At 36.0% G+C, this 14,058-nt stretch overlaps 1 protein-coding gene across 2 annotated transcripts; it reads left to right on the top strand.

Moving 5' to 3' along the window:
- Nucleotides 1-8,763: 8,763 nt before the first annotated feature.
- LOC129578063 (allantoinase) lies at nucleotides 8,764-12,242 on the top strand. 2 transcript variants are annotated; one of them, XM_055466139.1, is made up of 7 exons: nucleotides 9,411-9,663; nucleotides 9,728-9,879; nucleotides 10,066-10,327; nucleotides 10,392-10,555; nucleotides 10,624-10,967; nucleotides 11,058-11,402; nucleotides 11,522-12,242. In XM_055466139.1, exons 1-6 carry the CDS (start codon nucleotides 9,514-9,516, stop codon nucleotides 11,396-11,398), a joined length of 1,413 nt encoding a protein of 470 aa, XP_055322114.1. In that variant the 5' UTR covers nucleotides 9,411-9,513; the 3' UTR covers nucleotides 11,399-11,402; nucleotides 11,522-12,242. The 2 variants fall into 2 exon arrangements, with proteins under 2 accessions (XP_055322113.1, XP_055322114.1); XM_055466138.1 differs by lacking the exon at nucleotides 11,522-12,242 and having other exon boundaries at nucleotides 8,764-9,663; nucleotides 11,058-11,473.
- The last annotated feature ends 1,816 nt before the right edge of the window (nucleotides 12,243-14,058 follow it).

Raw genomic sequence — 14,058 nt, 5'->3', positions numbered from 1 at the left:
AGAGAGAGAGAGAGAGAGAGAGAGAGAGAGAGAGAGAGAGAGAGAGAGAGAGAGAGAGAGAGAAGAGAGAAAAGCAACTAAAGCTTATGCATATTGTGTGTCAGCCGAAGAGAGATGAAACACATTTCCCAGCGAATACAAACGCATTTCTTACATTTGCAACGAGACTGGCGAGCAAACGAGCGACCGACCGACCGAACGGAAAATGAATTTAAAAAAAATCATTGTAATAACATTTTCATCTGGAGAGTGAAATAGACACACAATGAGAGACGAATAAAAAAACAGCATAGAATTAAAGCAAATGCAAACGTGTATATAATTCAAAATCCCTTGCGACTGACACACACTGGTATTTAATCAGTCGAGCTATTTTTACGTATTCCGATTCATTTATTATTACTTATTCCGGTTTTTTGAACAGTCTAACATGTCAAACATTCAAAATCTCAATCACCAAATACAAATAGAACAAATAAAAGGGATTTAATCCGGACATCAAACACTGCCACACCATTTTCGATTGCAAACAATTATAATCGGCAGCATAGAATTTTATGTTGATGCTGTGACGAAATTGATAGATGAAAATGTTCAACTCGTTTGGGTTGAGCAGCAGCAGCAAAAAAAAACAGAACAAGCAGAACAAAAATAAGAAGAAGAGTGAAATGCAATCGATTGGCATGAGCGACTGCATGGAATTAGCTGTATAATGGTTTATAACAGCCATGTTTGGTGTATGCCAAACGCCAGTAGTACCATGAAATCAATTGAAAATATGCTTATCAGCCAATAACAAATCGTTGCGACAGTAAATATTAGCGGCGAATGCAAAATAAAATCAATAATTGGCCAAACGGGATTTTTTTTTTGCGTACAATGGCTAGGGTTCAAAATCAAAAAAGGTTCAAATTGTATGAATTTATTGTCAAATCGAATAAAACAATAAAGTCATTTAAGCCAGCATAAAAATAGGCAACAATATGATGTCAAATTTCGGCACAAGGTAACATAATATTCGGTATTGGCTTCAGCAACGCACCGAACACATACAGTCCATATGAAATGCATGCATTGTGCGCAATAATGACGAAGACAAAAACCAATCCAAATGAATTTTGAGAGAAAGAGAAGCGAGAGAAAACACACATTCGCATTTTTTTAGCAGCTCTGTGTTCCAACTTTGTGCGTACTATACACACAACAATAGCGTATAAACGTTTAAATGGAAACAATAATCCATAAAAAGTTGCAATAAAAAAATATTGCGCGTATAGTATGATACACCCGGGCTGGTGTAGAAACGGCTATTGGAGCGAGAGAGAGAGGGAGAGCGAGCGAGCGACATGCGAATGACAAAAACTGACACACAGTGAAAAATGTGTACTTTATGGACTTTTGGCTCTTATCTCTTTTGAGCTCATGATAATATGTATGAATTTTTACTTTTATTTGTTCGATTCAACTTTTGTTGTTGCTGCTGCCACTGTCGCCGCTTTGTTACATTCGATCTTTCGATGCGGTGCAAAGTAACTGTGCTCTCAGTCGTTGTCTCCGATATACAAACAGCACCATATGCGAACAATGTCATTCGCATTATGTGCTTCTTAATTCCTGAATTTGGAACGATTCATTTCATTTCTTTTCGTTCTTTGTTGTTGTTGTTGTTGTTGTTGCTGCTGCTGCTCTAGCTCTCTCGCACTGTTTCTCTTCTCTACTTTGCCTATTATTTTTCTACGAGTTTTTATGTAACGTTCGACACTTTGACGGGAATGGGATATTGCATTTTATAGTAATAATAAATGCAAGAGTAAATCATATTTATCACGCACAGCGCGACCAAAGAGAATGAGAGTGAGTGCTAGACGGCGAGTGTACCGAGAATTTGCAGTGTATCTCGCTCACTGTGTGTATGTGTGTGCGAATATATATAAATTATATGCAATGTGCTGAATGGTTTTGGATTGGGGCACCATGCAGTTTACGCCATAAATTCTTTTCATTCATGTCTGCGCATCCTAATGACTCGACATACACACATCATGGCTAAGCGACAGCTAAAGGGAATCAAAAGATGCGTCGAGAAGTGCAGAAAGTATGAGTGAGTGAGCGAAAGAGAGAGAGAGAGAGAGAGAGAGAGAGAAAGAGAATGAATGTGAGTAAGCATTGTGAGCGAATAAGTGTGTGTATGTTTGTGTGTGGTTCGGCCTCGGAGAATTGTATGTCAAATTATATCGACCATGCATCAACAATGCTAGTTACATTTTCAAAAGAGTACATTGTATTTTCCGTTGTTTAAATATATTTTGATTCGATTTTTGCACCCGACATGCATACCCGATGTGCAGCAGCACCGCACAGTCGTGCAACACACAATAGAATCATATGTCATTTTTTGAGCATGGGAAAACAAAGCCCAATCATTTGCTGCAAATGTTTAACATTAACATTGGCTTCCATGCATCCACATTATTATTATATATTATGTGGATGGAATTTTGCTGTTAGTCCAATGAATTGAGAAACGTTTTCATTAAAAACCAGATTTAAATGCATGCGACCGATTTTGGAAATGCAGACAATTTAAAGACGCTTTTTCCATTTCGTATATATACTAATATAATATGTAATATTCGGAGAGGCCAGCGCTTTGTGCATTCCATTCTCATTTGGAGAATTTCGATATGAAATTTTGCTGTTTCAATTAAAATACTTGAGAAGAATCTGTGTGAAGCTTTCAAAATATTCGTCATCAGTTGTCCATCTTTTTTTTCGGCTTGTCATTTGTTCACATACAGTGGTAGTCACAGGGAGACGAGAGAGAGAGAGAGAGAGAGAGAGAGAGAGAGAGAGAGAGAGAGAGGGGTAATGAAAGTGGGAAAGAAAGAGATAGCAATGAAAAAAATGGCGATAATTACGTCGGTCGCTTAATTGAATTGTTCCACGTCCCATTCAAATGTGTGGGTTTGTGTCTGTGTGCACGTTCAATATTTCGACTCCAACAATGTCGATATATTGAATGTTCCAACGGAAACAATGTGCACATTGATTAATTCAATCTGCAAATATCTGTATAACTTTGTAATTTTGTATAGAGATTCTTCAATGAAATGTCTATATAATGTATGTATTTGCCACTGTTTGCATTGTGTCGACCGTTTTTTATTCCCTGTAAATTAACAGCAAGTTGCCGACTGGGTTTAGACAATTCGAATGGTTCGTTGGTTGAATTCAATTGAAAATTGAATGAAAACGAAAAAGAAAAACAAAATTCATTTTAAATTTAAACGCATAACTTTGTTTGTAACTGCTTTAATTTGTTGACTCATTGGAATTTATATAATATACATATGGCTCGCCAAAATTTTCACCAATCCAATTTAAAATGCAATAAACTAAATACAAGCCATAGTAATGGATTACATTGCAATTTTCGATTCACGTTGAAAGTTTTTTTTTAATAATTGTGTTTGGTTCACTTTCAGTAAATCACCAAGAGCAGAGATCCATTGTAGATGACATGGAAAAAAATCCATCTTCAGTTCTCTTTTTTCGCTGCATTGGAGTTTGAATGCAACATTTTATCAACAGAGTAATAAATGTTTAAATAGCAATTCTGTTCATTTCCGTCCTTTTATTGATTCCAACCGATTTGACTGCAAGAGAAAATCTATTTTTATCTATGTGGAAATCCAGAAAACGTTTATAGAAACGTGTTGATAGCTGATTTTTCGTCATCATTTGCGTAGTTGATGTGTGAGAGAGAGAGATGATTATTGAGAAATATCGAGAATTACTAACAGTAATTCACTATTACGTCGATTCAATAATTAAGAAAGCGGGTGATCGTTGCATTCAAAGAGTCGATATGAATAAATTATTTATTCATGTCAATATGGTTAGTGGCAGCAGTTTCAATAGCAAAGACTGTTTTAACACAATTTTTAATTGAAAAGCCGTAGTGAGAGGAAATCGATTTCAAAATTAAACAGTTAAATTCAATTCAGTCGATAAAATATACTTTTCGCAGAATATCGGAAGCAAATCAGACGTTTTTCGGTGAATAATTATCATTTAATTTGAAAACGATGGGTTAACAGTGTATTTTTCAGCTCGCATTTCATGAAACCTTGATATTCGCTACAAATAGCCGGCAATCATCTTCACGTTTTGTAAAAAAAAACAGCGTTGAACAACTCAATATTACTGATGATCCAGATGATGATGATGTCACAAGCATACCAATATAGCAAATCGATTCATTGAATCCATCTTATCAATAGTATATGTTGGAATCCAATAACCTTAGATACAATATTTGGATGTTTTAAACAAATGAATTTAATTCTGCAATCTTTTCAGCTATCGAAATGAGATAAAGCTGAAATTACACCGGAAGTACTTGTAATCAAGGCAGCATAACAGTCTAAGCTAACATAGATGGAAATCACTTTGAAAATGGAAAATTGTGACTGACATCTGAAAAAATAAAAAAAAAATCGTTGATTCTAATGAAAATCATTCATTTCGAATGAGGTCAATTTGAAAAGGCGAATACAGACAACTTAAAAATGCCATATCAAGGTGAAGATGTTTCAATATTTTAATCTCCATTCCAACCTCAGCTCTTCCAGTTATTTATGAATTTTCAGCAGAATTGATTCATGAAATTTCGAATGCTTTTTTCTGCATCCATACAAATTCATTCATAATAATGTTTTCATTGGATTTCCAAAGTGTTCATTGGAATGAATATCCGAAATGGTCTTCGTATTTTTGAAGCAACAACCTTGACTTTTCATTGAACTCATAGAAATTTGTTTTTTTTCTTTTCAATGCGCGTTGGCTCACAAATTATCTGAGCATAGAGTTAATTTGAGTACTTTCTGTGGATGTGTTTCGAATACAAAATTCGAGGGCGTACAAGACGCAAAAATAGCGGTTGATAAACAAAGCTCAACGACTGCTTATGCTAGCACAGTAATAAAGCGAGTTGTGAGTTCTCTCGTCCAAAATGGAACTTAAGTGTAATCCAGTCTATTCATATTTGTGATTGATGATTGAAATTCTATTTGCTTGTACCTACCAAAGACCCAATTTGTAAAAGTCTCAGAAAATAATTGGAAATCTGAGAATGTTTCCTATCAATTGGAGGAATTTTTGTCGCTTGATTCCCACCTATTTTTGATGCAACTATGTCAACGATAAGCAAGAGAAAAAAATGGCCGATAAATCGAGGTCAAGTCGATCACTTGTCATCACTTGTATGTACGCAATGCACCAAAATATGATGATGATGATATTGAATTGGTGCGGGTGCAGTTATCAAAGAATGCTCTCAATCAGCCATTCATTGACATAACAACGATTTGTGTGCGCGCCGTCACCTCGCTCGGCTTTGGCTCTTTTGGCTGCGATAATAATTTTTCAACTCGGCCACACAATATACATTATTTTTTATTGGATTCAAAAGTGATAAAATTCCGAGGCGATCCATCAAATACAGAGCAATGGAATACGAAAAGAATTCATTAAATATTGACTGTGGTTTTTTTATATGCCTATTTCCTTTTCATATGCGGTTTTTTTTCTCGCTACGTTCAAACCACATAAAACCCCAACCGAATGAAATCATGTTTTGTGATAACACATTTCCTTGCAAGTGTTGTGTTTGCATTTGGCTTTTGTCAATACAGAATACACACACAAACGCGGAGAAAGAGAGAGAGAGAGAGAGAGAGAGAGAGAGAGAGAGAGAGAGAGAGAGTGAAATATTACAATGTTTTTTTGTTCGGTCTGTTTAATTTTATGGATGAATTTCTATTTACGATGTTGATTGTTTAGTTTTTATCACATGCTTTGGTTCATGGTACGCCAAAAAAAGTGAAAAAAATTCGATATTCATTATTGCTGTTCAATGTTCCACTGACTGTAATCCATTTTCTCGGCTTATCGTTTGAATTATGATAACAAATGAAATGGTTTTCTTCTCATTCGTGTTTTTTTTTCTCTGAAAATAAATTATTATAATAATAAAAAAAACAACAACAACAACAACGACAACGATAACATGAATACCAGAAGCAAAAGCATCGACCACAGCACACAAACACAAAATAAATACCGAAAAAAAAGATCTATGGATAAAGGATAGAATTGATTGGACATCAAACGTTATAATATTTGAATTGTGCTTGAAATTAAAGGGAGAGAAAAAAAGCGTGTGTTTGTGTACAATTTTATGTATTCCCATATATATTAATTTTGAATTCGAATCGCATCGGTGCTGTGGCTGCCAGAATGTTAATATGTATTTTGTTCGACGGGTTTTGTCGCTTGATTTCCTTCGTTCGCTCTCTTTTGGTTGTTTTTGGTGTGCGTGCATTCATTCATTCATTCGCTCGGTGTGCATGTTGTTGTTTTTTTTCTCTTTTCCATAAATTTCAAAACTTATTTTATACTTAACGAACGACGGCATTCGTTGCCGTCGATTGAATTCAAATCACAAAAGAGAAGAAGGGTTGTTATTGCTGCTTACATTATTGATAGTATTGGAACGAACGAAATTTTATGCTGTACACTTCAGTCTGAATACCAAATGGAGGAATAGTTAATGAATTGTATTTGAAAACGAGCCAAGGCTCGCTCTCTCGCTCTCTAGTGCACAATTTGTGTGTACGCGTACACATTGAGTTATTTTGGTCGGGTACACATTTCGTACCGTTTGCTTACAAAGCAATATATACTCATTTCATTCGATGCTCTGACGATACGGGAGGTATAAATGTGATGAGAAAACGAAATATTAAAACTTAATTTTCGAATATTTGTAGTGAAAACGAGCTGCAACAACAACATCCAGCAGCAGCAGCCGTAGCAGCATTCACAGCGGCCAGGAGTTCGGGTGAGATTAACTTGAGATTCGGGGACTACGAAAATGTGTGTTCACTTAATGAGAATAAAAAGGGAATGAAACACGAGAGAGAGAGAGAGAGAAAAAAAATAAAAAAGGCACACACCAGTCAAATAAGTGTGAAAACAATATACATGCATCCAAGATAATTGACGGCTAAGAGCGGAAAACACATAAAACGTAGAAATGCTGAGTTCTTAATGACGCCTAGCCATCGATTTTCGACGTCGCTACACCACATCTCGCTGTTTCTCTGACATTTTCTCGGTTGTTCTTTTTTTTCTGTACTCTCTCTCTCTCCCTTCCTCTCACTCTATCAACCTTTGGCTTCGTTTTCGGTTGATGGTTGGTTTTTTTTTTCATCTTCTTTTCGATAAATGATTATTATCGAATGTATAGTGAATACCCGCAATCTATCTGAAATTCGATTAATTTTTGTAGCCAACAACACACTGAGGACCAAGATTGAATCGTGTATGCATGCGCGCGCGAACGCGAACAATCAACCAATTCCGCCGAGCAAATGGAATGCAATGAAGAAGCGTAGAGGCGAGATACAAAAATATGCCAATGAATTATATTGCGTTAACGAAGAAAGCAAACATTACCGATTACTTACTTTTCGGGAGAGAAATACTTTTTATCTACTTGAGAGATGTTCTGAAAACTATTAACAAGAATTCAAATCCACACCACACAAAAGCATTATAAGATAAGGCAATGGCGACAGCAACAGCAACAACAAAAACAGAAATATCATCATCTCTAGCAAAAGAAATGAGGAGGAAAAGAATAAAAACAAAAAATTATGATCGAATACGAAATAGAAAAAATAGCAGTAACCATCTCAGATGCATGCCGAGCAAAGAAAAGAGAGGAATACAAAATAAACAATAGACATGGATAAAAAAAATCTAAATGCTTTTTAAGAAACCAAAACTAAATAAAATAAAAAGCTGCTTGCATTTTAACGTTGGACTGGAGCAACGAATCGCATGGTGATTATAAATTCCCATTACTCATATTTTTGTTCACTCACGACAGCAACAACAACAGAAAAAAATAATAATGCTTTTTCGTTCGTTCGATAGGAAAAAACAATGAAGTGGAATATAATGGAAAGAACGAGTAATCTAACAATAGCTTGCCCATATATTTTTGTACGGATTCATATGCATAAGCGGTATTGAGTGAGTGCGTGTGTGTGTGTATATGAGTGTTTATATTAGGAGTACATGTGTAGCATAGACTCAACTCCAAATACGAATACACAATTTACACACACACACACTCACATTTGGCACAACGATGCAGGCAGGCATAGGCAGTGGCACAGGCACAGGCACAGAGAGGCATACTGAAACCAAACAAAGTTAATATTTATGTTTGACTAACCAGGCCGAAATGAAAAAGATGCTTAAGATATTTTCTTTTCATTTTATTTACCTTCCATGCTTATAGTCTCTCCGGCAGCGGTTTGCAGCCGTGGCCTAAGTGTGTGTCTCTCTCTCTCACACATGGTTTTGGTTAAATTTTTGAAATATGTGTTCCTGTTTCGGAATCGACTGTGTATGCGCTCTCTTGTCTCTTGCATTCATTTTCGATTTTGAGAAAAGCGAATCCCTTTTTTCGGCTTTTGTTCAACATTTTTCGATATGTATACAAATGTGTATGCACAGTTCGGTTCGGTGCCGCGCGTATCTGTTGCACACAAACCGAACCGTAAAATCTGAGCCACACATACACATACTGGCATTTTACATGTGTTTAGATGCTTTCAAGTGCTTTGCATTTGCTTTGAAATTCAGTTCAATCGCGAATGGTTCATGTTATGTGGTACCTTTCAATGTCAATTGATACAGCTTGGTACGCTCTCTTTTTTGTTCAGAACTAGATCTCGTCGCTGATTTTTTTTTATCTTCTCGTATGCCTTACAAACGACAGTATAGACATCACACATTTTCGGCACATTGGAATACCAACATATTTATTAAAATGAACAGTTTTTTTTTCATCATATTTTCCTGCTGATGAAAACATGACAGTTTTGTTCGTTTCATTTTTTTCTCTTCTGAACAAAAGACACTGAATATCGATGTGCAAATGACGAAGAGAGAGAAAGAGAAATAATCGGCGTTACTTTTCACTTATGTAAGACGAACTTTTCTTTGCGATTGTTGGCAAGAAAATAGATAGCAAAGAGGCACATTTGAAACAAGGAAAAAATAGTTGGGTTTATTGTTAAATTTTCATTCGTCGTACGGTGTTCAAATCGGCAACGAAATCTTGCAAAAGCAACTCGTTCGTATTGCGATATTTTCAATTGGGCGATAAATATATTGTAGATCATTTCCACTGTCTTTGCTACTTCTATTATCTTTATATTCATGTGCATTTGATCTATGATAATAATTGTGATTTTATTATTATTTTTCTTATCAATTCGAGTGTTGATAGCCTGTGTCTATACTTTTTGTCATTTAGGCACATTCCCAGTATTAGTTGTGTTTCAAACGAATTGGCTTGCATTTTGTTGTAATAAATTGGTTCAAGAAGTGGAAAAAAGAATTGCGTTGTTCAAAACAGATTGACAAAGAAAAATGTTTCGTTTATTTATAAGTGATTGCATTTTTGTCAACGGTAATTTTTATAATGGCGGCATTCTGGTGAATTACGATGGTAAAATCGAAGAAATTTTCAAAGATCGAGCAAAACTTGACGAATGGTTACATTCAAACGATAATTTTGAGGTAATTGAATGGCAACGCTGGCATTTTATATGAAAACTAAAGCTTTTACTTATCTCACAATTAGATCAACGATTATACAGATTTGGTACTAATGCCTGGACTAATAGATACTCATGTCCATATAAGCGAACCAGGTCGCAGTGAATTAGAAGGTTTTGAAACTGGAACGAAAGCAGCTGCCGCCGGCGGTTTCACCACAATCATCGATATGCCATTGTAAGAAAAAAGTTATTGTCTTTTGGTGAAAAAGATTAAGGAAATTTGGCGCATTTTTGAGACTGATGTGATTGCTTTTCCAAGAATCTGCACTCTTCTTCGTTTCCATACGGTCACAGGATCATCAATCATATAAAGTTGAAATGTTTATTTATATTCTTATTTTTTAATTTTTTTTAAATGCAGAAATGCGATCCCACCAACGACGACCGTTTCCAATTTAATAGAAAAACAAAAGGCAACCTCGGGTAAAATTTGCGTCGATGTTGGATTCTGGGGCGGTATTATCCCAGGCAATGCAAACGATTTGTGTTCACTGCATGAAGCAGGTGTGGTTGGATTTAAATGCTTTCTTCATCCAAGCGGAGACGAGACATTTCCGTGTGTGACGGAAGATGAAGTTGAATTGGCTTGCCAACAATTGGCCGATTCAGATGCATTGATTGCGGTATATTTGATTTAGATTCAATTGAAATACTTTGAAATTAAATGAAAACAATAATGTTTTGCAGTTTCATGCGGAAAAGTGTAATGATGATTGTGCCGTTGAAACAAATGATACTAATGATGACGATGAAGATGTTTACGAATACAATACGTATTTGAAAACTCGGCCAGCTTCTCTAGAGCTGAATGCTATTGAAATGGTGATACGCGTTGCTAAAAAATATGATAAGTAAGCATCGATAGGAGACAAATCCAAGGGGATAGATTTTATTAAACGTGTTGAATTCTTATTCATAGCATTCGAGCGCATATCGTCCATTTGTCTGCAGCCAGCGCAGTGCCGTTGATAAAAGATTTCCGAAATGCTCATGGAAATCGTTTAACAGTGGAAACTTGTCATCATTATTTGGTTCTAAATGCTGAGGATATCCCTAGATATCGTTGCGATTTCAAATGTTGCCCACCAATCCGGGATCTAGAAAATCAAACAGAACTGTGGGAAGCTATAAAAGCTGGTGATATTAATATGGTCGTTTCAGATCATTCACCGAATGTGCCAGAGAAGAAATTACTCGTGGAAGGTTCACCGGATTACGGGAATTTTGTTGAATCTTGGGGAGGTATTGCCGGTGTACAGTTCGGTATGTCAAATTAATTTTATCACATTTTTCTTATCGACTTAGGGTGAACAGAAAAAAAACTCTCTTTTATCATATCGATTATTGAAAAAGGTTTATCATTGTTCTGGACGGACTGTGGAAAATACGGCCTACATATTGAAGATATGATTCGTTTGATGTGTGAAGAACCAGCGAAGCTGTGCAAATTTGACCATCGTAAAGGAAAATTAGCAAAAGGATATGATGCGGATTTTTGTATATGGGATCCATCCGCTGAGTTTACGGTGACAGAGGAAATGATTCACTTCAAAAATAAAGCCAACCCATACATGGGACAACGATTAAGGGGTCGTGTACATGCTACAATTGTTCGTGGTCAAATTGCTTACAAACGCACCACTGCGGAAACATTCAATTTCGTTGGCAGTTTATTGAAAAAGAAAAATGCATAAAATTGTAAGCGAAATGCTGTTGAGTTCCAAAAAATGTGAATAAATGAAAAATCAGTAGAAACGACTGCAGACAAACAGCACATATTTCTATAGCAACCGCAATACTTTTAGTATTCCATTTAGTGTATGGAGAAGTGAACGGGAAAAAAATAGGTCTTGGCCAATAAATCGTTCATGTGTATCATCTTTCGATGCTCGATGCAATTTTGAGGCGTGAAGACAATTTAAAAACATATACCAAATGGTACCGCGATTCCATTTCATTGGGTCCTGTTGCTGCACACGATGACACATGAGACGGAATATTTCACATATCGTCTGCCGTTCCGATCATTTGAAAAATGCCCATTGCGCCCGAAACGAGTGCATGGAGAGAGGAAGAGCGACATAGAGAGAGAGAGAGATGCACACAGAGAACGAATGGCACCATGATGAATAGAATGAACAAGGATACACAACACACAAAATGCATTGAGATAAATGCGTTTGCTACATGTGTCGTGCATCTTTAATGCATGAAATACACTGCGACTAAATCCAAAAGGCTCCGGTATTGTATTATCGTCATCTGATATCGTCGTCGTCGTCGTCATTGTTATTTTTAATGGTCAATAAAAAAAAAGAAGAAAATAGTCATAGCAATGAATGTATATCCAAGCGTTTGTATTTCAGCTTTAGATTACATAGTGATTCGGTTTGTTCTTCTTCGTTTTCGGTTTTCTCGTTTTTTCCTCTCTTTAATTTGATTTGAGAGGGAAAAAAACTCATTTTCAGGCTCCGAAGGTTTAATCTGCTTGGCTGCTGATTAGATTAAAATGATATGCTCAATATCATATTGAAGCTTTCGATTGACGAAAGCACGCATCACCATCATCAACATCGTACACACGGAATGAAGATTTGATTTTTTTTGTTGTTGTTTGATAGTTGTATTCTTCTTTTTTTCGTTTGTTTCTATTGATGTTCTTGTTCTTCGTTTTTCATTTCGTAATTAAAACGGGATATAATAGATGAATTCGTTTAGCCAAGCATACCAGCATCTTTCGTCGTACCCCAAAATTCGTGTTCGGCTTTACATTCGAATAAAGTTTTACGGACCATTTCGATTAGATTCCTGAAATCATGATCGAGAACAGCATAACCAAAAAACCATCGAAAATAGTGTGAGGATAACAGCAGCAACGGCAACAAAATGCTGTTGTCTTTGCGTGTGCACTGTACGATAAAAACCCACACACACACACACACACATAAACGCAATCGCCTGAAATTCTTTTCTAACCGCAAAAATTAATACTGACTTGAGTTATTGTGCCTTTGGACTTAATTCTTTTTGCCTTTTTTCCAACAACATCATAAATCAAGAATGTTTTTTTCCCCTCACACCGAATAGCAAACGCTGGTCGACCGAATTAAAGGTAAAACATATTTAATGAGGAATGCGGCAAAATAACAGGAAAAAAATGAAAATTTTTCAACGAAATTTCATGCGGCCAATGAGAAATGAAAAAGAAGTATACATGTGTGCTGGCTATATTACAAGCTGTAACTCTCGGTAGTAGCTTTGAAACTTTTCCGCACCGCCGATGTACCAATTAAAGATTTAATTGTCGGATCGAATACGACTTTTTTTTTTGCGAGATTGAGAGAGAAATGATAGTTTGAGCCCATTCAGTCGAAAGTGGTCGGCTGCCGTCTTTATCATTCGAGAGAAGTAGGTAATAGATTAGTGGGTCGATTATATAATCGGCATGACGTGAAACGGCACAAATGCCGCATAAAAATCACAAACAACAAAACTGCGCGCGTGTTTTTCTCTCTCTCGCTCGTTCGCTTCTCAGTTTTATTTTATGTGTGTGTGTGTGTGTGCGTTTTTTTCCTCTTTCAAATTCGTCATTCAGAAATGTGTTGTAAATTATTCTGTTTTATGTCTTTTGTCTTTTGTCTTTTGGCTTTGTGTCTTTAGATAATTCCGATTTTTCGTAGGATGGTTGAAAAGAATGCAAAGAAAATGTAACTAAAATTAATTACTTGCTTGGTATTGACATATCACCAAGTTATCAACGGAGCAAAACATAAGCGCTTTATAAATAATACATACATACACATATGGGATGTGAATGAAAATAGTACAAATTCGCTTGGAGAAACAGAAAACGCATTACGAATTTAACATTGTTATTAACGTTGAAACGAACAAATATGTAGTCAGCACCGGCAAATAGAAGACCGGCAATTTTTTTTCTCTTTCTCTTGCCGTCTTTTTTGCGGTCCCCTTCTTAAGCCATAGCCAGAGACTGTGCGCGAGTACATCACCACCAATTATTATATTATCTCATTTAAAAACTATTATTCAAACATTCTCGATACGTTATAATTTTTGATAATACATATATAATGCGTTATTTTTACTTTCCTCGGCCGCTTTTTTTCTCTTCTCTGCCTTCATGCATAGTGGCTGCTGCTGTTATTATTATTTCGTTATTGCGCTATTGTATCTGCACGGCTTAGCAAGTCGATGAAACGATTCCGAGGTAGAGAGAAGGCAAAAGCGAACAAGGAAAATGAGAATGAATGAACGAATGAATAAAAAAAAACGCACAGCAAAAACAAAATACAGTCCAAATTAATGTGAGAATATCGTGCATATGTATTGTTAT

The sequence above is a fragment of the Sitodiplosis mosellana genome, unplaced genomic scaffold (assembly GCF_009176505.1).
Source record: "Sitodiplosis mosellana isolate CC-2019 unplaced genomic scaffold, AAFC_SMos_1.0 Smas_scaffold_6226, whole genome shotgun sequence".
Classification (NCBI taxonomy): Eukaryota; Metazoa; Arthropoda; class Insecta; order Diptera; family Cecidomyiidae; genus Sitodiplosis; species Sitodiplosis mosellana.
Note: the sequence above shows the minus strand (reverse complement) of the source record. Positions and strands in the feature narration are given on the sequence as shown.